The sequence below is a fragment of the Pan troglodytes genome, chromosome 23 (assembly GCF_028858775.2).
Source record: "Pan troglodytes isolate AG18354 chromosome 23, NHGRI_mPanTro3-v2.0_pri, whole genome shotgun sequence".
Classification (NCBI taxonomy): domain Eukaryota; kingdom Metazoa; phylum Chordata; class Mammalia; order Primates; family Hominidae; genus Pan; species Pan troglodytes.
Genome location: NC_086016.1, coordinates 33,811,359 through 33,839,097, shown reverse-complemented (window position 1 = coordinate 33,839,097; position 27,739 = coordinate 33,811,359). Strand labels below are relative to the sequence as shown.

General features: G+C 44.4%; 1 protein-coding gene across 7 annotated transcripts in view; it reads left to right on the top strand.

Moving 5' to 3' along the window:
- The window catches only part of PRR14L (proline rich 14 like), a 69,108-nt gene that overhangs the window by 26,395 nt on the left and 14,974 nt on the right, over nucleotides 1–27,739 (top strand). For 6 of the 7 annotated variants that reach the window (XM_016947282.4, XM_063808193.1, XM_016947284.4 and 3 more), the window contains 4 exons: nucleotides 6,702–11,910; nucleotides 19,291–19,362; nucleotides 20,300–20,471; nucleotides 22,262–22,368. In XM_016947282.4, coding sequence (XP_016802771.3) covers nucleotides 6,702–11,910; nucleotides 19,291–19,362; nucleotides 20,300–20,471; nucleotides 22,262–22,368 — 5,560 coding nt within the window. The remainder of the gene's footprint in view (nucleotides 1–6,701; nucleotides 11,911–19,290; nucleotides 19,363–20,299; nucleotides 20,472–22,261; nucleotides 22,369–27,739) is intronic. The other variant, XR_010156135.1, reaches the window with a different exon arrangement.

The following is a 27,739-nucleotide window of genomic DNA, read 5'->3' as shown; positions in this document are numbered from 1 at the left end:
CAGATGAAGCTTTGCTCACTTGCCTGCTTCTCACCTCCTGCTGTGCCGCCCGATTTCTAACAGACCAAGGATGGGTACTGGTCCATGGCCCAGGGTTGGGGACTGCTGCATTAAATTATATGAATATTTTGTTACTGTGATGAAACATCAGATTTGACTCTTAGCTTCTCGGCATCCTGGACAGAAAAGGAAGCACCAATCTTTCTTATGAAAAAGGACATTTGTCCCAGTTTATCACCCAGCTTTCTGCTGCTGCAGATTTCTTCTGTGGCTCAGAGGCTTACTGTCCAGTGTAGATTAAAGGACATTCCTCTGAAGATGAGAAATGTTGTTTTGTACATAAATCTCACCCTGTTCTTAGAGGCTTACTAGGGATACAGTTTAGTGGGCCCCTAACCCCACCCCCAAGATCTGTTTAGTGGGGCTCCAGTATTGCTGTATTCAGTCTTTGGTATATTTTCACCCACATCTTACCACAGAATTTACTGTCTGTTGAACTACACTTTCATTTAACCACTGAACTGGCCTTTTAAACAGGAGAACCAGGGTTATTTTCTGCTTGGAAATCTGCCTTTTCAAAATTACCTGGCTACTCTCCACCTAAGAAGCTGGTCCACATTGGACATAGATAAGATGAACTCTCCTGAACAGTATCTGCAGCTGAATTACTCTGTGACACTTTTCTTCATGTTCTAATATCATGCTTATTTAATGACTTAAATTGGTAAAATATTTGATTTTTTTTCTCCCCCAAACCCATGGATAAGGGTCTCAGTTTGGTATAGGCGAGCTTGAAATCAGCATCTCTACTAGAGTTTTTAGCAGCAATGGCCTGGTTCATTCTGTCCCCCAAGAACATTCCAGGGTATTCCTGTGTTGCATGTGAGGAAGCAGGCTCAGCTGTCCAAAGTCACAGCCAGTCATAGCAAGCCAGAGAAGAAGATTCTGTAGAGACAGGCCTGTGAAGATGTTGAGCCCTGGGAGCATGAGCAATATATGCCATCACCATGGATTTGATTTAAATAGGCCCACGTTCTCTTCTGTAGTGTGGCCAGCATTTTGGCTTGCTCTGCCAAGGTCAGGCATCTGCTACTTTATCTTTACTGTGGAATTAAGAACTGAATGATGCCGGCTGGGCGCAGTGGCTTACACCTGTAATCCCAGCACTTTGGGAGGCCGAGGCAGGCAGATCACGAGGTCAGGAGATCAAGACCATCTTGGCTAACACAGTGAAACCCCATCTCTACTAAAAAGACAAGAAAAAAAACAAAATTAGCCAGGCATGGTGGCGGGCGTCTGTAGTCCCAGCTACTTGGGAGGCTGAGGCGAGAGAATGGTGTGAACCCCGGAGGTGGAGCTTGCAGTGAGCGGGGATCGCTCCACTGCACTCCAGCCTGGGCAGCAGAGCAAGACTCTGTCTCAAAAAAAAAAAAAAAACACAAAACTGAATGATGCCTCTTAGAAACCAAGCTTGTCTCCAGGGCTCCAGCTGCCAAAATCTTCACTCTGCCCCACCCAGATTTAAGTTTTCTTTCTTTCTTTCTTTCTTTTTTTCTTCTTTCTGTCACCCAGGCTGGAGTGCAGTGGCACGATCTTGGCTTACTGCAACCTCCGCCTGCCGGGTTCAAGCAATTCTCCTGCCTCAGCCTCAAGTAGCTGGGACTACAGGCACGTGCCACCATGCCCGGCTGATTTTTTTGTATTTTTAGTAGAGACGGAGTTTTACCATGTTGGCCAGACTTGTCTCAAACTTCTGACCTCAGGTGATCCACCCGTCTCAGGCTCCCAAAGTGCTGAGATTACAAGTGTGAGCCACCGCGCCCGGCCCAGATTTAAGTTTTCTCGATGAAAATCTAATATATACTTGCTACCTTTGTTTCATTAAGTGTTTGCATGGTTAAGCACTGTGCAAATTACTTTACTTGATTTTATTTATTACGTTTTGGTTATTCTGAGTGGGAGGACTTCAGTGTAATTATAAATTGGCTGAGGAATGATTTGGGATCCCCTGCACCAAGTTGTTTAGTAAGTGAACCTCTGCTACTACACTCTCCCCTCAGTGCATTATTTTTACTTCTCTATATAAATGTCCCACTGTCAGTACTATCAAATTACCATGGTATTCCAGAGTTTTGGGATTCTTTTATTTAATTGATATGTAATGTGCATGGTTTGGGGGTATATGTGATAATACATCGTATAATTTGAAAAGATCAACTTGTGTACTTGGGATTTCCATCACCTTAAATATTTGTCTTTTCTGTATGGTAGAACCATTCAAATTCTTCTCTTCTGGCTATTTTGAAATATGTAATAGATAATTGTAAGCTATAGGCACAATCATATGTCTGCTGCTTGCTGCTGCTCAATTAGCTAAAACGGCAACAGATTGAACCTTTTTTTTGTGTGTGTGTGAGTCTTGCTCTGTCGCCCAGGGCAGACTGCAGTGGCGCTATCTCGGCTCACTGCAAACTCCGCCTCCCGGGTTCACGCCATTCTCCTGCCTCAGTCTCCCGAGTAGCTGGGACTACAGGCGTCTGCCACCATGCCCGGCTAATTTTTTGTATTTTTAGTTGAGACAGGGTTTCACCATGTTAGCCAGGATGGTCTCGATCTCCTGACCAGATTGAACCTTTTAAAAGGACTTTTGTTGTAATAACCAGAAGGAGCCTTTAATTGGTAGGATGCACTTTTGCCTATCATTCCTTATTTCTTGATTGCTGTAGGGCAGACACATGAGAAGTGGACCTGGGGGAGCAGTGGTGGGAGTGTTTGAGTTGACTGGCCATCTCACAGGGGAGATCTTCCCCATCATGGGAGATCTTCCCCATCGGGCACTCTTGCTGGTTCCTCACCCTTTCTGCTGTCCTGACTTTTAATATGCCTCTTTCAACATAATTTTCTGTTTAGTTAATTTTACAAAACTGATGTTATCAAGTTTATTTGTTTTATCTTGTTTTTCAGAGAGTTCCCTATAACTGGGCTTGTCTGGGAAGTTTATGTGTAAGAAAGGTGAAATGGTATCAGGAACAATGGCAATATTAGTTCCTACTCATTATTGTGAGACTTAATTCCCACAGTAGTGATTTCCATGAAGACTTTTTTAGGAGGGTCACCAGAAATTGGAAGAGCATTCAGGAAATATATTTTGAGGAAGAGGTGAAAGTAGTCAAGGAGGGAAAATCTACCTTATATAATTTGGAGAACTGGATGTTTATTTTTATTTTATTTTATTTATTTTGAGATGGGTTCTCACTGTGTCGCCCAGGCTGCAGTGCAGTGGCACGATCTTGGCTCACTGCAACCTTCGCTTCCGGGGCTCAAGCGATTGTCCTGCCTCAGCTTCCCAAGTAGCTGGGATTACAGGTGCCTGCCATGGTGCACGGCTGATTTTTTTGTATTTTTAGTAGAGATAAGGTTTCACCATGTTGACCAGGCTGGTCTTGAACTCCTGATCTCAAGTGATGTGCCCACCTCTGCCTCCCAAAGTGCTGGGATTACAGGTGTGAGCCACCACGCCCAGCTGTGTATTTACAAATTCTTGAATAGGGTAGCACCATCTGCTGTAATAGGGAAAGTAGGCTAATTTCACAGTGATAAGTATTGTGTGTTGAATCAGGATTTTGAGGCTGCCTTTTGTAAATGATTGGTATCTGAAAACCTGTGGCTTGCAGTATATATTTGTTAATCTAATATTTGCTGACTCCAAACATTTTAAAACGCTGTGTCTAGCCTAGTTATTCTATTTTAACTGTTCTCCGGTCCAGTAAAATAAAAAAACAGAGCAAAAGAAAGGCACCTTTTATATAGCAGGCACTGTCCCGCATGACATCTTACATGCATTATTTAATTTAATCCTCAGTATAGCACTGAGGTAATTGTACTTTCCCCGCCTTTTACAATAAAAGAAACCAAGGCTTAGAGGTAAGTATCACAGAGCTGCAGGGCACAGTGAGTCACACCCATAATCCCAGCACTTTGAGAGGCTGAGGCAGGAGGATCGCTTGAGCTCAGGTGTTCAAGGTCAGCCTGGGCAACATAAATAACCTTGTTTCTACAAAAAATACAAAAATTAGCCAGACATGGTGGCGTGTGCCTACAGTCCCAGCTCCTTGGGAGGCGGAGGTGAGAGGATCACTTGAGCCCAGGAGTTGGAGGCTGCAGTGAGCCATGATGGCACCACTGCACTCCAGCCTAGGCAACAAAGCGAGATCCTGTCTCAAAAAAAAAAAAAAAGTGTCACAGAGCCATGATTGAAGCTTAGCTGGTCTGGCTTCACAGTCAGGGCTCTTTCTCACAGTAATTGCTGCTCTCAGGACCTATTGAGAAATGGATAAGGAAGCCCTAGAAACTCGGTATTAATAGCATTTGTTTATTTGACCTAACTGTATTCGTTCATTAATTTTGTGAATATTTATTAAGTGCTCTTGTGCTTTTATATACCAGGCATTATGCTGAACTATAAGGAAAAGAACAAAACAAGATCCTTACCCTCACAGAGTTTACATTCTAGTAAGAATTAGATTTTAGATTTTTTGTTCTTTTTTTTTTTCTTTTTTTGAGACAAGGTCGCTTACTCTGTTACCCAGGCTGGAGTGCAGTAGTGCAATCACAGCTTATTGCAGCCTTGACGTCCTGGGCTCAAGCATCCTCCTGCCTCAGCCTCCCAAGTAGCTGGGACTAAAGGCACACACCACCATGCTCAGCTGATTTTTTTTTTCTTTTAAATTTTTTGTAGAGACAGAGTCTCCTTGTGTTGCCCAGGCTGGTTCAAACTTCTGGGCTCAAGCATTCCTTCTGCCTCAACCTCCCAAAGTGCTGGGGTCACCATTGTGAGGTACTGCATCAAACTCAGGAATTAGATTGTTTTGTTTTGTTCTTTGTTTTTTGAGACAGAGTCTTGCTCTGTCACCCAGGCTAGAGTGTAGTGGCATGATCTTGGCTCACTGCAACCTCCGCCTCCTGGATTCAAGCGATTCCCCTGCTTCAGCCTCCCCAGTAGCTGGGATTACGGGCATGTGCCACCATGCCCAGCTAATTTTTGTATTTTCGGTAGAGATGGGTTTTTGTCATGTTGGCCAGGCTAGTCTTGAACTCCTGACCTCATGTGATCCATCCACCTTGGCCTCCCAAAATGCTGGGGTTACAGGCATGAGCCATCGCTGGAATTACAGGCATGAGCCACCATGCCTGGCCGATCTTTAAATAGATTTGCATTTTGCTTTTTCTGTTTAATACAGTTGTCCTGTTTTTATATATATATAGAAAATCATGTATGTGTACATATACCCATGTTCATGTGTATAGTGTGCTAGTCAGGGTTCTCTTAGGGGAACAGAACTAATAGGAGATCACCTGAGGTCGAGAGTTTGAGACCAGCCTGGCCAACATGGTGAAACCCCGTCTCTAGTAAAAATACAAAAAAATTAGCTGGGCAGGCCGGGCGTGGTGGCTCACGCCTGTAATCCCAGCACTTTGGAAGGCCAAGGTGGGTGGATCATGAGGTCAGGAGATCAAGGCCATCCTAACATGGTGAAACCCTGTCTGTACTAAAAATACAAAAAGAAATTAGCCAGGTGTGGTGGTGGGCGTCTGTAGTCCCAGCTACTCGGGAGGCTGAGGCAGGAGAATGGCATGAACCCGGGAGGCGGAGGTTGCAGTGAGCCGAGATTGCGCCACTGCACTCCAGCCTGGGCGACAGAGCGAGACTCTGTCTCAAAACAAAAACAAAAACAAAAAACCCCCCCAAAAATTAGCTGGGCGGGCTGGGCGTGGTGGCTTATGCCTGTAATCTCAGCACTTTGGGAGGCTGAGGCAGGCGGGTCACCTGAGGTCAGGAGTTCGAGACCAGCCTGGCCAACTGGTGAAACTCCGTCTCTACTAAAAGTACAAAAATTAGGCGGGCATGGTGGCGGGTGCCTGTAATCCCAGCTACTCAGGAGGCTGAAGCAGGAGAATTGCTTGAACCCAGGAAGTGGAGGTTGCAGTGAGCCAATATTGTGCCACTGCACTCCAGCCTGGGTGACAAGAGTAAGACTCCATCTCAAAAAAAAAAAAAAAAAAAAATTAGCTGGGGGTGGTTGCAGGCACCTAGAATCCCAGCTACTCAGGAGGCTGAGGTGGGAAAATCGCTTGAGCTGAGAGGTGGAGGTTGCAGTGAACTGAGATCGCACTACTGTACTCCAGCATGGGCAACAGAGCAAGACTCTGTCTGAAAAAAATAAATAGGTAAATAAATAAATAAAGTTTTAGGTATAGTTGTTTTTTCCCAAGGACTAATTTTATCGATGACATCTAATTTCAAGTACTGAGAAAATGGTCATCTAGTAAAATAAGCTGTTATTGTGAGTCTGCTTTATTAATGTTTTAAAATGAAAGCCTCTTAAGACTGAATGAGAATACAACATAGGAACATATTTCTATGTTGTATTCAGTTGTCCAGCATTGATCTGTGAACTCTGTATTAAACTTTCAGCAAGAGGCATTTGTTGAAAATTACGTTTCTGCCAGATATAGTTTTGGCCCTCTGTTATATTTTCAGAGAAGAACAAAATCAATGGTATAGCATGCTAACTTTCCAGTTTTCTTTTTGAGTTGGGTCTTCTGTTGCCCTTGGTAGTATAGCATAATAAAATGCATGAAGGTAGACCAAGTGATTTTTTATTACTGCATATTAATTTGGATTTATTTCTCTTATTCAGAAGGAAATGTACAGATTACAGCTGAAACTCTGCTAAAATCCACCGAAGTACAAGGTATGAAGGTCAATGGGACTAAGACGGATAATAATGAAGGACACAAAAATGGCAATGTGAGTAAAGATCTCTCAGCTGGATGCGGCAAATTCCCAGAAGTAGACAAAATCATGACCAGTGATGAGGTTTCAGAAACCAGCACATTAGTTACCCCAGAACCTTTAACCTTTGTGGACCCTGTATTAACAGAAGCAACTCCTAAAGAAAAAGAATGTGAAGAATTAAAAAGCTGTCCTTGGTTGTCATTACCAGGAAACAGTGCCATTTCTAATGTGGACAATGGGAAGGAAGAGTTGTGTAAACCAAACCTGGTCTGTGAAGCAGATGACAATCACCAACAGCTTCATGGCCACCGTAATGAACAACCCAGTTCTACACATGATAGTCCCACAGCCACAAGCCCTTTGAAAGAAAATTCTGAAGTTTCATGTTTCACATCAGACTTGTCTGGTCCAGAATCCAGAACAATATCCTTAGAAAACTGTGGTTTTGAAGGTGGTGGTTTGCTAAAGAGATCTGCTGAAAAGACAGACAGTTCTTATTTTTATAGGGGGGATGATCAAGGGAAGAACTTGGCTTCTAGAGAAGAAAATGAGGAACGGCTTTTGATTCCTAGGAGTGAAAGAGGTGGACCTTTTCTTTTTAATGCCAGGGAACCAGAAAAGGAGTTTAGTGGTCGTTGTTCTGGTGAAAAAGAGCCTGTTGTTTCTCCAAAGGAAAATATCCACAATAACTGCATTCAAGACAGTCTCCATACAGGGAGCTCTAGTTCTTTAATGCCCAATTCTTTTACTGAAGCCACAGAAGTAATGTTAAATAAAAATGATTTGAAAATTACTGTACACGTTCAAGGTAACTTGACAAACCCTGAGGACCATAAAGAAACTTTTACTAATATGAGCCATCCTGGTGGACACTCTGAAGAAAGCAGTTTTTCCTCCTTGATGCAGATTGAAGAGGCAGGACAGACAACCCCTGTAGAGCCCAATATATTAAGTAAATCTTTTTACACTAAAGACTGTAACTCCTTAGTCAGCATCCAGAGAAATCTGGAAAGCAACACCCAGTTAAATGAAGCATCATGTAATGATTTTCTGTTTGAAAGAAAATCCATTGTGAGTTTAATGCCAGAGGATCAAATAAGTCCTATAAGTGAGGTATTAAAACCCAAGCAAGGTACTGCTCTGTTGCTACCATCCCCAGAATTTGATTACAGACCTGAGTCAGAAAAAGTTATACAGACCTCACATGATGATATTCCACTTTTAGATGAACAGAGCATAGCCTGTGAGATGAATGAACTTTCTTGTACCAATGAACTGGTTGTAAACAAAGTAGAAAGTGAATGTGTTTTAAATCAACAAGTGTCCCTTAATTCTCAAGAACATGCAAATTTGCCAACTGACTCTCTACTGCATTTAAACAAAGAGATGCCTTTAGCAACAGGCAGAGATGCCCATCAGAGCCATCACCCTCCATTAGAGGGTAGAGCAGATGTCATTGCTGATATACGAACCATTCCCATTCAGACAAAAATAAAAGACATCTCTCCACCGGGTAACCAAACCTGTGGTGCCTCTTCAAACTGTCCCACCTTAAACATCAAACCAGTAAGCCTAGAGAGAAAAAAAGAAATGGCTGATTCAGGAACAAAAGCTCTACATTCCAGGCTGCGCTCAAATAAGAGAGAAGCAGCTGGCTTTCCTCAAGTGGTCTCTGTCATAGAATGTCACACCGTTCAATCTCAGGATATCTCTAGCTGTCATCGTGTAAGAAAAAATGTATCCCAAGAAAACATGTGTTCTGCTTCTGCTGCTTTCAAGTCCAGCAAAATCAGCCTGCAAGTTGATAACTCTTTGATAACAAAATATGAAAATGCATTTCAGCACCGTGATCACTGCTGCCAAGGAACAGGACACTCTGTGGAAAAAAGCAGCTGTAAAGTGAGTTACACATCACAGGAAAGGGAACTTGATGGGAAAGAAACGAATGGCAGCCTTCCAGGAGATAAGATCAGAAACAAAATGGTAGCAGGCTTGTTAAATAGTGGAATTTCAAACAAAACCATTCACACCTCCAGTAGCATCAAACTCAGTGAGGAAGGGCTGGAAGGAAAGGAGCAGGATGTATCCAAAGAAACTGTATTTTGTAAGTATAACATCTCTGATCATGCTATACAAGAACTAAACCAGACTGTAAACATTCCAGGTCCTGAAAAAGTGTTGGACCAGTCTCCTACTGTTATGTTCTCCAATTTTAAAAATGTAAAATCAGTTGAAACACTCGATCAGAAGGCAGATGAAGTCCTTGACTGTCAGAGTAACCAAAACAGACCAGATGAATGCAAAAGTGAAGGTCAGTCAGCCAAGGAGATGCTAAGTAGTGACCAGAGAGAGACTGTCACCGAGCCTCACAGGGAGGTAAACCACAACCAAAAGGATCTGCTGGTCAGCTCAGGCAGTAATAACTCACTACCTTGTGGTAGTCCAAAGAAATGCAATTTGAAAGGAGCCTTTGTCAAGATGTCTGGTTGTGATGAGTCCACAGAAGGTATGGTAGACATCGTCTACACGGACTGTAGTAATAAGCTTACAGAAGGTGTGCTGGACGTGAAGGCATCTAATCTACTGGATTGTGGTGCAAGGCAAGAGAAACTGGCATTCCAAGAGGACTCCAGGAGTACCTTGTCTCGGAGAGAACTGGATGCTGCACATACAGGAACAACTGGTCAGGATTCAGATTTCCCAGTTACTGCTGCTTTTACAGTGGACTTTCTCAAAATAAAAAAATCATGTGAAGAAAACATATGCAGATCTTTAAAAGACTGTGAAATGGAAAAGTGTCCAGACTCTTGTGCCCATGAGATGGAGTCTGTTGCAGATCATGAACCAAATAAAAGAATATTGGGCAGAGTAAATTTGTCTTTAAATGATAGCCATTATGGACAGCAACATAAAGGAACATCTCTCAGAGAAACACAAGAAGTGACTGAAGGATCAAGACTAGAACTAAACTCTGAGTTTGGCAAAGAAAGTACCTTTGGAATTTCCTCAAAAGAGTTGATGTTTTGCCGTGATGAAAGCTCTGTTTCCCTAAGAAGCCTGAAATCCATTGAAATAATGCCTTCTCAAGAAAATTCAGAAACTAATGTTAACAGTGAAGAAACTGACCTGAAAAATCTTTGTAAACCAAAAGATGGTGAAATGCTTTGTGAAAATGTAAAGGACTGCACAGTCCTTCCTGAGATGAAGGAAATAGTATCAAGAGATCGGAGTAATTCTAGTGACAGAGACAGTGTATGTACCTGTGTGGAAAAGAATGCTTGCAAAGCTTGTCACCCTCACGAGAATTCCTCTGACAGACATTTGCCTTTGACAGTGAAAACAGATATTAAAGTGAAAGGAGAAGAAACCGAAGAGCATCAGAGGGGACGACTGGGTTACTTAACTGTTGGGGAGCAATCTAAGGAGTTGGTTACCAGAGAAACTGGCGATGGCGATCCCGTGAGCAACATCTCTCAGACCCATTTTAAATGCCGGGGGATACTTAATCATGCTGAAAAACAGCAGAGCCCTGAGGTTTTGGACTACATGTTGCAGAAAGAAGAGAAATATATACGTCAACAAAAAGCACATACGATATCGCAACAGTGCATATCATCTAGTCTGTTGTTAGATGATGCACAAAATCAGAACCAACCGAAGGCTGACAAAGATGAGTCCACCATGATCAATGAAATCACCCTAGCAAAGCTGGCCAAGGACAGCATTGTGGCACAGACTCAGAAGTTAGAAGACCAGAAGGAGGAAAGCTTACATCATCCATTAAGGAAGGACACTGAGTCATGCACAAGTCCTTGCCTTCTTGGTGCCCCTCGGAAAGCACAAGACCCCTCCTCTGCTGGGTGTGATCAAATACATGGTGCCTTTGCGAAGAAAGGAATTCTTCCCTTAAAGAAGCAGCCCCATCGAACTTGTAAGAAAGTTTCCTATCAGGAGCAAATCATTGTTGGGAGAAAAATAGGTAAAATCAGAAGTTCTGCCTTTTTAAAGAGTTCCTCCAATCCCATCCCCACAAAAGCGCACAGACTTCTCAGTTTGTGTACTCTGTCTGCACCTACACGATTAGAACCTGAAACAGCACCTACCAAGAGCTTGGTTAGTCATATACCAAAGCAGATGTCTACACCGTGCCATCCCTTGAGGAGCCTGAATTTTAGGAAGACTACCAAAGAATCAGCCTTACTAAACAAGCTGTCCATCCTTGCCTCCAAACTGGCCCCAGCCATGAAGACTCAGAAACTAAGATACCGACGGTGTTCCTCTGAACTTCTTCCAATGGCTAAAAGCTACAAGCGCCTCAGATATAAAAGACTCCTGGATGGATTTTCATCCAGCACAGAGCAGCTGAATCCATATTTGGCAGCTAGTGGATGGGATAAGAGGCCTAACAGTAAGCCCATGGCACTTTATTCTCTCGAATCCATCAAGATGACCTTCATAGATTTGAGCAACAAGATGCCGTCCCTGCTGTTTGGTTCTGAAATCTTCCCAGTATCCTTTCATGTGAAATCATCCAGCTCAGATTGCACGACTGAGTCCTCAAGGACTTTTCCTGAGCACTGTGCTCCGGCAAGGCTTGCCTTAGGAGAGGCCCTCCAGTGCCCATCTCAACCTCCCAAGTGGACCTTTTCTTTCTTCTTGTCCCACGGTTGCCCTGGGATGGCCACATTCAGGGAAGACACTGGCGTCCATAGTCAGACCCACACTCAGGCTCCTCCCCAGCCTCCAGCTCCTCTCCAAGACTGTGGAGGCACTGCCATAGTCCAGACCAGAGCAGACTGCTCTGTCCTTGGCCTTCACACACTTCTAGCACTTTGTTCCCCAGGATGTTACCGAATCTGGACAAAAAAACGGAGCTTCTCCAGCCACATGCCTACCATGCAGAGGCTCTTCATGACCCAGTTTACACAGGGCCTGAAAGGGTTACGGTCTCCAGCCTCCATAGCAGACAAGGTCTTCTGTTCTCTGCCCTACTCGGTGGGCAGAGTCCTATCCATTTGGAGCCAGCATGGTCCTTCTGTCTGCTCCTTCGAAATCTCTTCTCTTCATTCCCCTCACTGCAAGCGGCAACCAAGTCTGGGCACCACAAGCAGGTAAAATCTGTCCCCTGTTCTTTACAAATGTCCCATATTTGCTTCCTGTCTCTGGGGAGATGAGAGGGGAACTGCGGGAAATGCAAGGCTATTTAGAGTCCTCTTGGGTCTGCATTTTCTATTTACCTTGCGAAATCTCTGCTGAGAAAAATCCAATAGTAATTCTTAAGCATAGGACCCCCACCCCCTGCTCAGTTTTCCTGTAGAACCTACTTCTGTATTTCACACCATTCTTTTTTCTGTCCATTTCATTCTTCAAACCATCAAATCTGTTGAATCTTCTTTTTTTTTTTTTTTTTTTTTTTTTTTTTGATTAGCTCTTCTTGCCCAGGCTGGAGTGCAGTGGTGCAATGTCGGCTTACTGCAACCTCCGCCTCCCAGGTTCAAGCGATTCTCCTCCTTCAGCCTCCTGAGTAGCTGGGATTACAGGCATGCGCCACCACACCTGGCTAAGTTTTTGTATTTTTTAGTAGAGACGGGGGTTTCTCCATGTTGGTCAGGCTGGTCTTGAACTCCTGACCTCAGGTGATCTGCCTGCCTCGGCCTCCCAAAGTGCTAGGATTGCATGCATAAGCCAACCAGGCTGCTTTTATTTATTTGTTTATTTATTTATTTTTTGAAACAGTCTCATTCTTGTCACCCACGCTGGAATGCAGTGGCGCAATCTCGGCTGACCACAACTTCTGCCTCCCGGATTCAAGCGGTTCTCCCGCCTTAGCCTCCCGAGTAGCTGGGATTACAGGCGCCCGCCACCATGCCTGGCTAATTTTTGTATTTTTAGTAGAGACGGTTTCACCATGTTGGCCAGGCTGGTCTTGAACTCCTGGCGTCCGGTGATCCTCTCACCTTGGCTCCCAAATTGCTGAGATTACAGGCGGTAGCCACCACACCCAGCTGAATCTTCTTTTCTACTCTTGCGCCCATCTTGCAGAAAACAAACACCCATTACAAGTGAAAAACTATAAATAGTAACACACAATCGCTTGTAACATTATCTCCTTCACAAAGCACTAAACAGCCAGCACCTAACTCTGATATGTAGAGAACACAGAATAAATATATTTTTAGTTAATGAATAAATTACACAGGTATCACCAGATATGGTTTATGAACCCCTGCCTTTCTTTTGGCAATGTAGAGGCTTCAAAAATTGGCATTTACATACTTCAGCTTTAGGGTTTATAGAACTTAAAGTGAACTGGGAAGGAGTTCTTGGGGTGTGATCACTGAGAATAGTTGGAAATAATTTCATCAATATCATTGTACCTTCTAATTGAAAATAAGAGAAGAAAAAGAATTTGAGAGTTAAACTACTCATCTCAAGAATCCCTAAAGAGTGGCCAGGTATGGTGGCTTACACCTATAATCCCAGCGCTTTGGGAGGCCGAGACAGGTGGATCACGAGGTCAGGAGATCGAGACCATCCTGGCTAACACCGTGAAACCCCGTTTCTACTAAAAATACAAAAAAAATTAGCCGGGCATAGTGGCGGGTGCCTGTAGTCCCAGCTACTCGGGAGGCTGAGGCAGGAAAATGGCATGAACCCGGGAGGCAGAACTTGCAGTGAGCCGAGATCGCGCCACTGCACTCCAGCCTGGGCGACAGAGTGAGACTCTGTCTCAAAAAAAAAAAGAATCCCTAAAGAGCTGCTATAGACATGATAGATAAACCCTCCTCTTTGTAATTAAGTAAACAAAATATTTTTTAATTTGCCCTTACTATTGCTGTATTTGAAAAATTAGACATCAAATAAAAAGCCTTAATATTCCAAATAGCTTAGGAGGGCCTTGTTCATTGTGTGTCTCTAATGTAGAATCATTGTGTGTCAGTAAAGTGGACTGGTTCAGGCGGGACGCAGTGGCTCATGCCTGTAAGCCTAGCACTTCGGGAGGCCAAGGCAGGTGGATCTCTTTAGTCCAGGAGTTTGAGACCAGCCTGGGAAACATGACATAACGTTGTCTCTGCTAAAAAATACAAAAATTAGTCAGGCATAGTGGTGTATGCCTGTAGTCCCAGCTACTCAAAAGGCTGAGATGGGAAGATTGCTTGAACCCAGGAGGCAGAGGTTGCAGTGAGCCAGGATCACACCACTACACTCCAGCCTAGGCAACAGAGCTAGACCCTGTCTCCAAAATGTTTCATTAAAAAAAACAACAGGCTGGCTACGGTGGCTCATGCCTGTAATCCCAGCACTTTGGGAGGCTGAGGCAGGCAGATCACGAGGTCAAGAGATCGAGACCATCCTGGAAGCTGGGCACCGTGGCTCATGCCTGTAATCCTAGCACTTTGGGAGGCTGCGGCGGGCAGATCACCTGAGGTCAGGAGTTCGAGACCAGCCTGGCCAACATGGGGAAACCCTGTCCCTACTAAAAATACAAAAATTAGCTGGGCATGGTGGCACGCACCTGTAGTCCCAGCTACTCGGGAAGCTGAGGCAGGAGAATCGCTTGAATCCAGGAGGCAGAGGTTGCAGTGACCCGAGATCGTGCCACTGCACTCCAGCCTGTCAACAGAGCAAGACTCCATCTCAAAAACAAAACAAAACAAAAAAAAACCCCACAGGCGTCTGGGTGCAGTAGCTCACGTGTGTAATCCCAGCACTTTGGGAGGCCGAGGCGGGCCTGACCGACGTGGTGAAGCCCTCTCTCTACTACAAATACAAAAAAATTTTAGCTGGGTGTAGTGGCTTATGCCTGTAATTCCAGCTACTCAGAGGCTGAGTCAGGAGGATCCCTTGAACCTGGGAGGCAGGGGTTGCAGTGAGCCAAGATCGCGCCATCGCACTCTAGCCTGGGCAACAGAGCGGGATTCTGTCTCCAAAAAAAAAAACAACAACAACAAATAGGCCAGGCATGGTGGCGCATGCCTGTAATCCCAGCACTTTGGGAGGCCAAGGCAGGCGGGTCACTTGAGGCCAGGAGTTCAAGACCAGCCTGGGCAACCTAGAGAAATAAATCCCATGTCAGCTGGGCACAGTGGCTCATGCCTAAAATCCCAGCACTTTGGGAGGCCAAGGCCGGCAGATCAACTGAGGTCAGGAGTTCGAGACCAGCCTGACCAACGTGGAGAAACCCCGTCTCTACTAAAAATACAAAATTAGCCGGGTGTGGTGCATACCTGTAATCCCAGCTACTCGGGAGGCTGAGGCAGGAGAATCACTTAAACCCAGGAGGTGGAGGTTGTGCTGAGCCGAGATTGCACCATTGCACTCCAGCCTAGGCAACAATAGTGAAACTCCGTCTCAAAAAATAAAAAATAAAAAAATAAATCCCATCTCTACTAAAAATACAAAAATTAGCCAGATGTAGTGGTGCATGCCCATAATCCCAGCTACTCAGAGGCTGAGGCACAAGAATCAGCAGAGGTTGCACGGAGCCGAGATCGTGCCACTATATTCCAGCCTGGGCAGCAAAGTGAGACTGTCTCAAGAAAATTTCAACAGCAACAACAAGGCTGCTGGTGGCCAGGCATGGTGGCTCATGCCTGTATTCCCAGAGCTTTGGGAGGCCAAGGCAGGCGAATCATCTGAGGTCAGGAATTCAGGACCAGCCTAGCCAACATGGTGAAACCTCGTCTCTACTAAAAATAGGAAAATTAGCTGGGTGTGGTGGTTCATGCTTGTAATCCCAGCTACTCAGGAGGCTGAGGCAGGAGAATTCCTTGAACCCAGGAGGCAGAGGTTAGGGTGAGCCAAGATCGCGCCACTGCACTCCAGCCTGGGCGACAGAGTGAGACTCTGTCTCAAAAATAAATAAATAAACAACAAACCTGAGCATCTTAGCAGAAAACTGAATGAATAGAAGAGTGTCAGAAAAAAAAACCCAGAACATGAACATTGCTGACTAGAATTGAAAGATGAATTGCTGTTACAAGTACATGTCCTACAGTTTTTGTTTTTGTTTTTGTTTTTTTTTTTCCTGAGATGGAGTTTCACTCTTGTTGCCCAGGCTGGAGTGCAGTGGTGCAATCTCGGCTCACTGCAACCTCTGCCTCCCAGGTTCAAGCGATTCTCCCACTCCAGCCTCCTGAGTAGCTGGGATTGCAGGCATGCACCACCACGTCCAGCTAATTTTGTATTTTTAGTAGAGATGGGATTTCTGCATGTTGGTCAGGCTGGCCTTGAACTCCTGACCTCAGGTGATCTGCCCGCCCCAGCCTCCTAAAGTGCTGGGATTACTGGCGTAAGCCACTGCGCCCGGCCTTTAGAGTTATTTTTAAAAGTTCACTTATAAAGACAGCCATGAAAATACGTTAGAGTGACTCACATTGTTTTAAATGCTGGTGTACTGCTTTTATTGTCTACTTTGTTGATATGCCTCTAAAATCTCATAATTGCTCTGCTATGTGTTTAGGGCACACAGCTTTAAATTGTGTTACTTCCGGCCAGGTGCAGTGGCTCACGCCTGTAATCCCAGCACTTTAGGAGGCTGAGTCAGGTGGATCACGAGGTCAGTAAATTGAGACCATCCTGGCTAACATGGTGAAACGCCATCTCTACTAAAAATAAAAATACAAAAATTAGCTGGGCGTGGTGGCACATGCCTGTAGTCCCAGCTACTCGGGAGGCTGAGGCAGGAGAATGGCTTGAACCTGGGAAGTGGAGGTTGCAGTGAGCCGAGATCACGCCACTGCACTCCAGCCTGGGCGACAGAGCGAGTCTCCGTCTCCCAAAAAAAATAGATTGTGCCACTTCCTCCAAACTGTGTTTGTTCCTGAGGTTAGGATAGATGGTAGTTACTCATTTCACCCTGTGGAGGTGTAGCCCTTTTGCCCCTTTTCGTCTTCGAGAGCTCTTTCTTTCCCACCTGATGTTTCTGTTTCCTGGTGTTGAAAATTTTCTGTTTCCCTCCCTATTTCTAGCTTTTTATTTTATTTTACTTTATTTTATTTAAATTCAAATGAAAGGTAGAGGGGGTGGTATTTGTAGATACTTTTCATTGGCTCTAAAAATACCTTAACATCATGTGCCTGGGCTTAGAGTTTAGAAGTTTGCTGTTTTTCTTTTCTTTCTTCTTTTTTTTTTTGAGACAGAGTTTCACTCTTGTCTCCCAAGCTGGAGTGCAGTGGCGCGATCTCGGCTCACTGCAACCTCCGCCTCCCGGGTTCAAGCGATTCTCCTGCCTCAGCCTCCTGAATAGCTGGGATTACAGGCATGTACCACCACGCCTGGCTAACTTTGTATTTTTAGTAGAGACAGGATTTCACCAGGTTGGCCAGGCTGGTCTCAAACTCTTGACCTCAGGTGATCCACCCACCTCAGCCTCCCAGAGTACTAGAATTATAGGCGCGAGCCACCGTGCCTGGCCAGAAGTTTGCTGTTTTTCTAAACAAGCTTACAAATGGTTTCTAGCAGGCCGGGCACGGTGGCTCATGCCTATAATCCCAACACTTTGGGAGACTGAGGTAGGCAGACCACAAGGTCAGGAGTTCGAGACCAGCCTGGCCAATATGGTGAAACCCCGTGTCTACTAAGAATACAAAAATTAACCCGGCATCCTGGCAGGTGGCTGTAGTCCCAGCTACTCGGAGGCTGAGGCAGGAGAATTCCTTGAACCCACAAGGTAGAGGTTGCAGTGAGATGAGATCGCGCCACTGCACTCCAGCCTGGGTGACAAAGTGAGACTCCGTCTCAAAAAAAAAAAAAAAAAAAAAAAAACACGAAGAATTTAATTATAAAGGAATTAAACTTTTAATAGTTTTCTCCTTTTTTTTTTTTTTTTTTTTTTTTTTTTTTGTGAGATAGAGTCTTGCTCTGTTGCCCAGGCTGGATGGAGTGCAGTGGTGTGATCTCGGCTCACTGCAGCCTCTGCCTCCTGGGTTCAAGCAATTCTCCTGCCTCACCCTCCCGGGTTCAAGCAATTCTCCTGCCTCACCCTCCCAAGTAGCTGGGATTGCAGGCATGTGCCATCATGCCTAGCTAGTTTTTGTATTTTTGTAGAGACAGGGTTTCATCATGTTGGCCAGGCTGGTCTTGAATTCCTGACCTCAGGTGATCCACCCACCTCAGCCTCCCCAAAGTGCTGGGATTACAGGCGTGAGCCACTACGATTGGCCATTAATTTTCTTCTATATAGCTATGTTGTTTTGTTTAGTTTGGTTTTTGAGACAGAGTCTCCCTCTGTCGCCCAGGCTGGAGTGCAGTGGTATAATCTCAGCTTACTACAATCTCCTCCTCCCGGGTTCAAGCGATTCTCCTGTCTCAGCCTCCTGAGTAGCTGGGATTACAAGTACCCACCACCACACCCAGCTAATTTTTTGTATTTTTAGTAGAGATGGGGTTTTGCCATGTTGACCAGGCTGGTCTTGAACTCCTGGCCTCAAGTGATCTGCCCACCTCAGCCTCCCAAAGTGCTGGGATTACAGGTGTGAGCCACTGTGCCCGGCTGTATAGCTATGTTTTATGTGTAACTTGGCTTTAAAGAAAATAATTGGGCCAGGCGCGGTGGCTCATGCCTGTAATGCCAGCACTTTGGGAATTTAAGGTGGGCGGATCACAAGGCCAGGAGTTTGAGACCAGCCTGGCCAATATGGTGAAACCCCATCTCTACTAAAAATACAAAAATTACCCGGGCATGATGGCACGCGCCTATAGTCCCAGCTACTTGGGAGGCTGAGGCAGAAGAATCTCTTGAACCCGGGAGGCGGAGGTTGCAGTGAGCCAAGATCACACCATTGCACTCCAGCCTGGGCAACGGAACAAGACTCAGTCTCAAAAAAAGAAAAAGAAAATAATTGGTTTCTCTCTAATATTTTATAAGGTTATAGAAACTGTCAGATTTTATTAGTCAGTACACAACTGAGTGGTATAATATATTCTTTAAATTTTTTTAAATTTATTTTTATTTAGAGATGGGGTCTTGCCCTGATACTCAGGCTGAAGTGCAGTGGTGCAGTCTTGGCTTACTTCAGTCTTGATCTTCCAGGCTCAAGCAGTCTTCTCACCCCAGCCTCTTGAGTAGCTGAGACCACAGGTGCACTCCACCACCCCTGGCTAAATTTTTGTATTTTTTGTGGAGACAAGGTCTCGCCATGTTGCCCAAGCTGGTCTTGAACTCCTAGGCTGAAGCGATCTGCCCACCTCAGCCTCCCAAAGTGCTGGGATTATAGGCATCAGCCACCTTGCCCAGCCACTGTTCTTTCTTTCTGTCTCTGCCTTCTTTCCATTCAAGTTAGAAAATAATCTTCCTGTCAGTCTGCCTCCATTCCAGTGATGGGCACATAAATATAACTGTCCTGGTTGGAAAGCTTTCCTCTTTCTGAGTAACTGACATTTCTTGTCTTCTTGGGGCTATCATGTGCTAATACCCACAATAACATCAAAACCTTTCCTGTTATCCCACTGCCCTTACCTATTGCTTTTGTACTTTTGCTTTACTTTAGCCACACCATGTTACCATATGTGCCTCTTCCAGGCATGGAAGCTACATATAACACCAGCGGCAGTCAGACAAGGTAAGCACATGAGACTCAGCGTGTGTGTGTGCATGTGCGTGTGTGTGTGCAAGAGAGAGAGTGCATACATAGGTGGTGTGGATCGTCTGTGGCATGACTTTGACCTCTTGTCCTTGTAAACCTGATCTATGTCTCTCAGATAAACATCTCTGAGATTGAAATCTGTTCTATTACAAGCAGCAACTAGGAATGTGTAATAATACAATTTGTTAAAAAAAAAAAAAAAGTGAAAATCAGTAACCAGCTTATTGTACCAGAAGTCCCCTCTCAAGCTATTTCATGTCTTAACAGCCAACTTCAGTCCCTGGACAGGATTGATCTTATCTGAGTACTGTTCATTTGTGCGGTTTACCAGATACCTTCCTCACCCAAAAAGTCTGTTCCTTTTTACATTTTTCCTTATAAAATTCCATAGCAATAAAATGGATTACACATTCTTGTAATTTTTTTACATATGTAGATACAGGCTATGTCTGGAAGTGACTAGAATGCAGGTTGACTGGATATATTATTCTCTGGAAAGAAAGAAAAAGTATTGAGGCCTAGATGTTAAGAAGTTGAGGCTGGGCGTGGTGGCTCACGCCTGTAATCCCAGCACTTTGGGAGGCCGGGGCGGGTGGATCACCTAAGGTCGGGAGATCAAGACCATCCTGACCAACATGGAGAAACTCCGTCTCTACTAAAAATACAGAATTAGCTGGGCGTGGTGGTGCATGCCTGTAATTTCAGCTACTCGGGGGGCTGAGGCAGGAGAATCGCTTGAACCCGGGAGGCAGAGGCTGCATTGAGCCAAGATCGCACCATTGCACTCCAGTCTGGGCAACAAGAGCAAAACTCCTTCTCAAAAAAAAAAAAAAAAAATGAAGAAGAAGAAGTTGAATGTGCTGGAAGTAGAAAGGGAACCCCTCTCATATCTTCTTTCTCTTCATGGTGCTAGGCTGGAGCCTCCATTCCCTGCCTTGGTACCAAAGTCTTGCTTGGTAGCAGAATCAGCTGTCAGCAAGCTCCTGCTTTCAGCCTCTGAGTTCCAGGTTCCTGGATTGGATGAGCTGGATGGTGTGAAAGCAGCATGCCCCTGCCCACAGAGCAGCCCCCCAGAACAGAAAGAGGTAAGTGTAAAGTGCTGGTTGGGTCAGATGATGGTGGCATTGGAGGTGGCCATTGTCAACTCACATCGCATTATAGCTACAGACTGGCTTCTGAGTATCTTTACGTACCACCTTCAGTGTGAGCCGAGTTCTGGAGAGTACTAAGCCAGGAGTTTTTCTCTTGGCCAATAAAGGACACAGTGGATTTTTTAATCTGCATTGTTTTCCAGATACTTTTTTCTTGCCAACAGCATGTAACAGTGTTTAGAGAATTGGACGAAAGAGCTGCTTTGTGCATTCAAAGAAGATGAGTGGGTGGTGATGATGTTCAATTTTGCAACATCTGTTGTCTTCAACAGTTGCAAACTTTCATGTTGACAGTCTCAATATCTGAACTGAATGTACAATTATTGTTTTGATGATATGAAGGGAGTAGTTGCTTAAAACACAGCAGGGGCCAGGCACGGTGGCACACGCCTGTAATCTCAGCACTTTGGGAGGCTGAGGCGGGCGGATCACTTGAGTCCAGGAGATCAGTAGCAGCCTGGGCAACCTGGCAAAACTGTGTCTCTACAAAAAAGACAAAAATGAGCTGACTGTGGTGGTGCACACCTGCAGTCCCAGTTACTCGGGAGGCTGAGGAGGGAGAATTGCTTGAGCCCGGGAGGCAGAGTTTGCAGCAGTGACCCCAGATTGCATCACTGCACTCCAGCCTGAGTGACAGAGTGAAACCCCATCTTAAAAAAAAAAATAAAAGGCCGGGCACGGTGGCTCACGCCTGTGATTCCAGCACTTTGGGAGGCCAAGGCGGGCGGATCACCCGGGGTCAGGAGTTAGAGACCAGCCTGGCCAGTATGGTGAAACCCCATCTCTACTAAAAATACAAAAATTAGCCAAATGTGGTGGCACATTCCTGTAATCCCAGGTACTCTGGAGGCCGAGGCAGTAGATTCGCTTAAACCCGGGAGGTGGAAGTTGCAGTGAGCCTGGATTGCACCACTGCACTCCAGCCTGGGCGACAGAGTGAGACTCCATCTCAAAAAATAAATAAGGCCGGATGTGGTGGCTCACATCTGTAATCCTAGCACTTTGGGTGGCCGAGGTGGGCGGATCACCTGAGGTTGGGAGTTTGAGACCAGCCTGACCAACATGGAGAAACCCTGTTTCTACTAAATACAAAATAAGCCAGGCGTGGTGGCACATGCCTGTAATTCCAGCTACTCAGGAGGCTGAGGCAGGAGAATGACTTGAACCTGGGAGGCAGAGGTTGCGGTGAGCCAAGACCATGCCATTGCATTTAAGCCTGGGCAACAAGAACGAAACTCTATCTAAAAAAATAAATAAATAATAAAAAAACAGCAGGAATAGAAGTGGGAGCTTTGTCATAAACTGCTTAATAGAATCATCTCTAAAGTGAGGTAGCAATGTTTTAAGTATCAAGATGGACTTTATATATTTAAAATGTCTTAAAATATGCCAGAGGTGGTGGCATACACCTATAGTCCTAGCTACCACAGAGTCTGAGGCAAAAGGATCAGTTGAGCCCAAGAGTTCCTGGCCAGCCTGGGCAATATAGCGAGACCCCATCTAAAAATAAAAATTCCCAGTTATGGTGGCTTATACTTGTAACCCCAACGCTTTGGGAGGCCAAGGCAGGGGGATCATTTGAGTCCAGGAATTCAAGGCTGCAGTGAGCTATGATTGCACCACTTCACACCAGCCTGGGCCACAGAGTGAGACCTTGTCTCAAAAAATATATAAATAAAATGTCTTACAGCTTGACCATCTTTCTTCTTAATCCTTAAAAATAGGCTGAGCCAGAGAAGAGGCCAAAGAAAGTCTCACAGATTCGCATCCGGAAAACCATTCCTAGGCCAGATCCTAATCTTACCCCCATGGGCCTTCCTCGACCCAAAAGGTGAGCTCCTTCTCTATTACAAGCTAGGTTCACTTTTTTGGAAAATTGTTTGTCATAATATAATTGCCCTTTAAATGGTCCTACACTCTGAGCCATTTATTACATTTCTAGGAATTTATCCTAAAGAATTAATTAGTAATGTCGCTAGATATTTATATGCAAGGACATTTTAATACATTGCATACATAATCTTAGTTAACCCTCCAAATGAACCTGTGTTAGGTCATAGCATTGATGCTGGCACATGTGATTTCTGTGTGTCACAGGATTTACCCAACCCCAGAGCTCAAGCTCCTAAATACTCTGTGCACTAAACTGGAAAAGGACCTAAAAGTCCTAAGTTTAGTTTTTCTTAAAAAAGATCTCCAAGCCGGGCGCAGTGGCTCACACCTGTAACCCCAGCACTTTGGAGGCCGAGGTGGGGAGATCACCTGAGGTCGGGAGTTCGAGACCAGCCTGACCCACACGGAGAAACCCCATCTCTACTAAAAATACAAAATTAGCCGGGCTTGGTGGCGCATGCCTATAATCCCAGCTACTTGGGAAGGCTGAGGCAGGAGATTCGCTTGAGCCTGGGAGGTGGAGGTTGTGGTGAGCCGAGATCGCACCATTGCACTCCAGCCTAGGCAACAAGAGCAAAACTCCGTCTCAAAAAAAAAAATCGCCAAACTTATATTTTCTTCTGATCGATTTTGCTTCTCCATTTCTTATCAGCAAATGGAAGCCTGACAGTGGTCTCTCAGGAGCTTCCCTGTAAAATATGAATAAGAATTCCCAACACTTAAGCTTTCTATACAGGGCCAGGCGCGGTGGCTCAAGCCTGTAATCCCAGCACTTTGGGAGGCCAAGGCGGGTGGATCACAAGGTCAGGAGTTTGAGACCAGCCTGACCAACATGGAGAAACCCCGTCTCTACTAAAACTACAAAATAAGCTGGGCATGGTGGCACATGCCAGTAATCCCAGCTACTTGGTAGGCTGAGGCAGGAGAATCGCTTGAACCCAGGAGGCGGAGGTTGCGGTGAGCCGAGATCGTGCCATTGCACTCCAGCCTGGGCAACAAGAATGAAACTCCGTCTCAAAAAAAAAGATTTCTGTACAGTCTAATTGAGAAAAGAATGTGTACTACCTCCATTATAGTGCTTCACACAACACGAATAAAATAATCATTTGTTAGGGTCATGATTGATGTTCCACTTCTGTACCATAATCTTTATCTTAATACGTTGTATTTTTGTCTTACGTTTCTTTTGTTGATCTATTGTATGTCTTTTCAAGAGAAATTTTAAAAATATTTCAGATATCCGAGATCGGGTAGTATTTATTACTCGAATGAAATAGGATTCATTATCAGTTGTATTCTCTCTTGCATTTATATGTCTGAAGAACCTTGTTTACATAAATAAGTAGTTGGGAGAGGAAAGAGTTTTAATATAGTAAAGTCATTCAATTATTTCCACTTCTTTCAAGTTATATGCCAAAAAATCATAGAGTGATCTAGCATTATATTTAAGGAAAACAAAAGATTGAAAAGCACTCAGTCACAAAGGTTCTGTTGCCCAGGCATTAGTGGCAGTTACTGTCTCAGTGTCTGGCGCAGACCGAGAAGGGTCCGGCAAATGTCAAATGCCAGATCCTCTTTCCCTTAGAGGTACCTTATTCATTCCAATATACAGAAAGGGGGTTGAGAAAAATAAAATTTTTAATAAATCTTTGCCTAAACCTAGGATGTCTTTTGATAAAAATGCTATTAATCAAATGTACTTTTGTCAAAAAAAAAAAAAAACCCTTGAAGCTGCAGATTTTAGTACATTAAGTTTATGGAAAAGCCTGGGCATATAATTTAATTGGTGGAAGCAATCTTTTATTTAAGCCCATCAAGCAAATCATTCTTCCTGACTTTTCTGTTTTCCAATTCAAGTAAATATGTTAATTTATCCTTTCAGGAAAATGATATAAAACACTGAGAAATAAATTATGGAGTACAAATTGTGAGGTATATTTCTAAAAGTCTTAAAGTCATCATTTATCCATTTTAATAATGCAGGTTGACTGTCTCTTCTCCAAATTCTTGGGACCAAAAATGTTTCAGACTTCAGATTTTTTCAGATTTTGGAATATTTGCATTATACTTACCAGCATCCCTCATCTGAAAATTCCAAATGCTCCAATGAGCATTCCCTTTGAACATAACCTTTGAGCATCATGTTGGCACTCAGAAAGTTTCAGATGTTGGAGCATTTCAGATTTTGGATTTTCAGTTATGGATGTTCTTAATAACCCAATAGTGCCAACCTGTGCATTACTAAAACAACATGAGGCCAGGAGCAGTGGCTCACGCCTGTAATCCGAGCACTTTGGGAGGCTGAGGTGGGTGGATCATTTGAGGTCAAAAGTTTGAGACCAGCCTGGCCAACATGGTGAAACCCTGTCTCTACTAAAAATACAAAACTTAGCCAGGCGGTAGTGGCACACGCCTGTAATCCCAGCTACTCGGGAGGCTGAGGCAGGAGAGTCGCTTGAACCCGGGAGGCGGAGGTTACAGTGAGCCGAGGTCGCGGCACTGCACTCCAGCCTGGGCTGGGTCTCAAAAAAAGAAAATATTATTTCTCAGTTCTAAATTTATAATAAAGCATTGTAAGTTTTGAAGTGAGGAGTATGGTAGAAAGCATGATACTGCTTTACTAAATGTGTATGCATACATGAATTAAACTCTGGTATTAGACTTTTTTTTTTTTACACAGTCTCGCTCTGTTGCCCAGGCTAGAGTGCAGTGGCACGATCTCGGCTCACTGCAAGCTCCGCCTCCCAGGTTCACGCCATTCTCCTCCCTCAGCCTCCCGAGTAGCTGGGACTACAGGCGCCCGCCAGTACGCCCGGCTAATTTTTTGTATTTTTTTAGTAGAGATGGGGTTTCACCATGTTAGCCAGGATGGTCTTGATCTCCTGACCCTGTGATCCGCCCACCTCGGCCTCCCAAAGTGCTGGGATTACAGGCGTGACCCACCGTGCCCAGCCACTTTAGTATTAGACTTTTAAGAATGATTCAGAATTATTGTAAAAATCAGAACTAAATCTATTAATTTATATAAGTCTCAATGATTGCTTTCTTTTTTTTTTTTTTGAGATGTAGTTTTGCTCTACATAAAAAAAAAAACTCATTGTAGTTTTTTTTTTGAGATGTAGTTTTGAGATGTAGTTGTTGCCCAGGCTGGAGTGAGCCACCAAGCCCAGCCTGCTTTCATATTTAATATAAGAGAAAAGTATATTGGACAAACCAATTGGCAGGGCAGTTTATCACGTACTTTTTGGTATTGTTAATGGGGATAGAAGTTATAACATCTGGCCGGGCATGGTAGCTCATGCCTGTAATCACAGCACATTGGGAGGCCAAGGCGGGTATATCAACTGAGGTCAGGAGTTCAAGACCAGCCTGGCCAACATAGTGAAAACCTGTCTCTACTGAAAATACAAAAATTAGCTAGGCATGGTGGCAGGCACCTGTCATCCCAGCTACTCATGAGTCTGAGGCAGGAGAATCGCTTGAACCCGGGAGGTGGAGGTTGCAGTGAGGTGAGCCATGATTGAGCCACTCCGTCTCAAAAAAAAAAAAATTACAACATCTTGTAGGATCAGATCAGAAGGGACTGACTACTTGAATTAAATATTTCATTATATGAATTGATAAAAGTTCATGCCTTAACCAAAGGAAATTACTTACATTTTTTCTGTGGGTTTTGTACACTTCAAGTGTTTGGTAGTCGCAGTAAACATCTTGATATATATATATAGTTACAGTTTGTTTGTTTTGTGACAAAGTCTCGCTCAGGCTGGAGTGTAGAGGCATGATCATGGCTCACTGCAGCTTCAACTTCAACTTCCTGGGCTCAGGTGATCCTCCTATCTCAGCCTCATGAGTAGCTGGGACTACAGGCATGTGCTACCATGCCCAGCTAATTTTTGTATTTCTAGTAGAGATGGGATTTTGCCATGTTCCCCAGGCTGGTCTTGAACTCCCAGGCTCAAGTGATCTGGCCACCTCCACCTCCCAAAGTGCCCAAATTACTGGTGTCAGCCATCGTGCCTATCCCATGTATGTGTTGAGTGGAACTTTTCTAAGTGATGACATATTGTTAATGAGAAGTGAGAATAGCTAGAAAAAATATTGTATATAATTAAATACACGAACAAGCTATTTTTAGTGTTTGAAGCTCTCTTTCCTAAGTAAGGTTTTTTTCTTAAGTAGACATTATTTGATGATAATCAAGGTGAACGAGGCAAAGTCACTCTGACAACTCCTTTCCATGAGATACCTGAAATCAATTGTCTTAACACTGGCCCAAATACCCAATTTCTTTTTTTTTTTTTTTTTTTTGAGACAGAGTATCACTGTGCCACCCAGGCTGGAGTGCAGTGGTGCAGTTTTGGCTCCCTGCAACCTCCACCTCCTGGGTTCCAGTGATTCTCGTGGCTCAGCCTCCCGAGTAGCTGGGATTACAGGCACCTGCCACCATGCCTGGCTAATTTTTTGTTTGTTTGTTTGTTTTTTGAGAAGGAGTTTCACCCTTGTTGCCCAGTCTGAAGTGCAATGGCATGATCTCGGCTCATGGCAACCTCTGCCTTCCAGGTACAGGCGATTCTCCTGCCTCAGCCCCCCGCGTAGCTGGTATCACAGGCACACGCCACCACACCCAGCTAATTTTTGTATTTTTAGTAGAGACAGGGTTTCACCATGTTGACCAAGCTGGTCTCAAACTCCTGACCTCATGTGATCTGCCCGCCTTGGCCTCCCAAAGTGCTGGGATTACAGGCATGAGCCACTGTGCTCAGCCCCTAATACCCAATCTCTAAAGGCACTCTTCTCTCTGAACTGAATAATGTGTAGTAAAGGAAAAGAAAAGCCCAAGACAAGTTTATGGTGATTTCATTAATCACTGGAAAGGGCTTAGCAAAATGAGTGGTTTGATTGATATATCAAAGAAGAATTCAGGATAGATAGGAGCTGTTCTGAGAGAATTTGTGGGAACAGAGAGACCTGCAAGAGCAATTCAGGACATTTCTTAGATGTATCACTTTTAGAAATTAGAGATTGAGCTGGGTATGGTAGTTCACACCTATAATCGCAACACTTTGGGAGGCCAAGGTGGGAGGATCACTTGAGCCCAGGAGGTTAGGAGTAGCCCGGGCAACATGGTGAGACCACATTTCTACAAAAATTAATAATAAGGCGAGGCGCGTTGGCTCATGCCTGTAATCCCAGCACTTTGGGAGGCTGAGGTGGGTGGATTGTGAGGTCAGAAGTTCGAGACCAGCATGGCTAACATGGTGAAACCCCATCTCTATTAAAAATACAAAATTAGCTGGGTGTGGTGG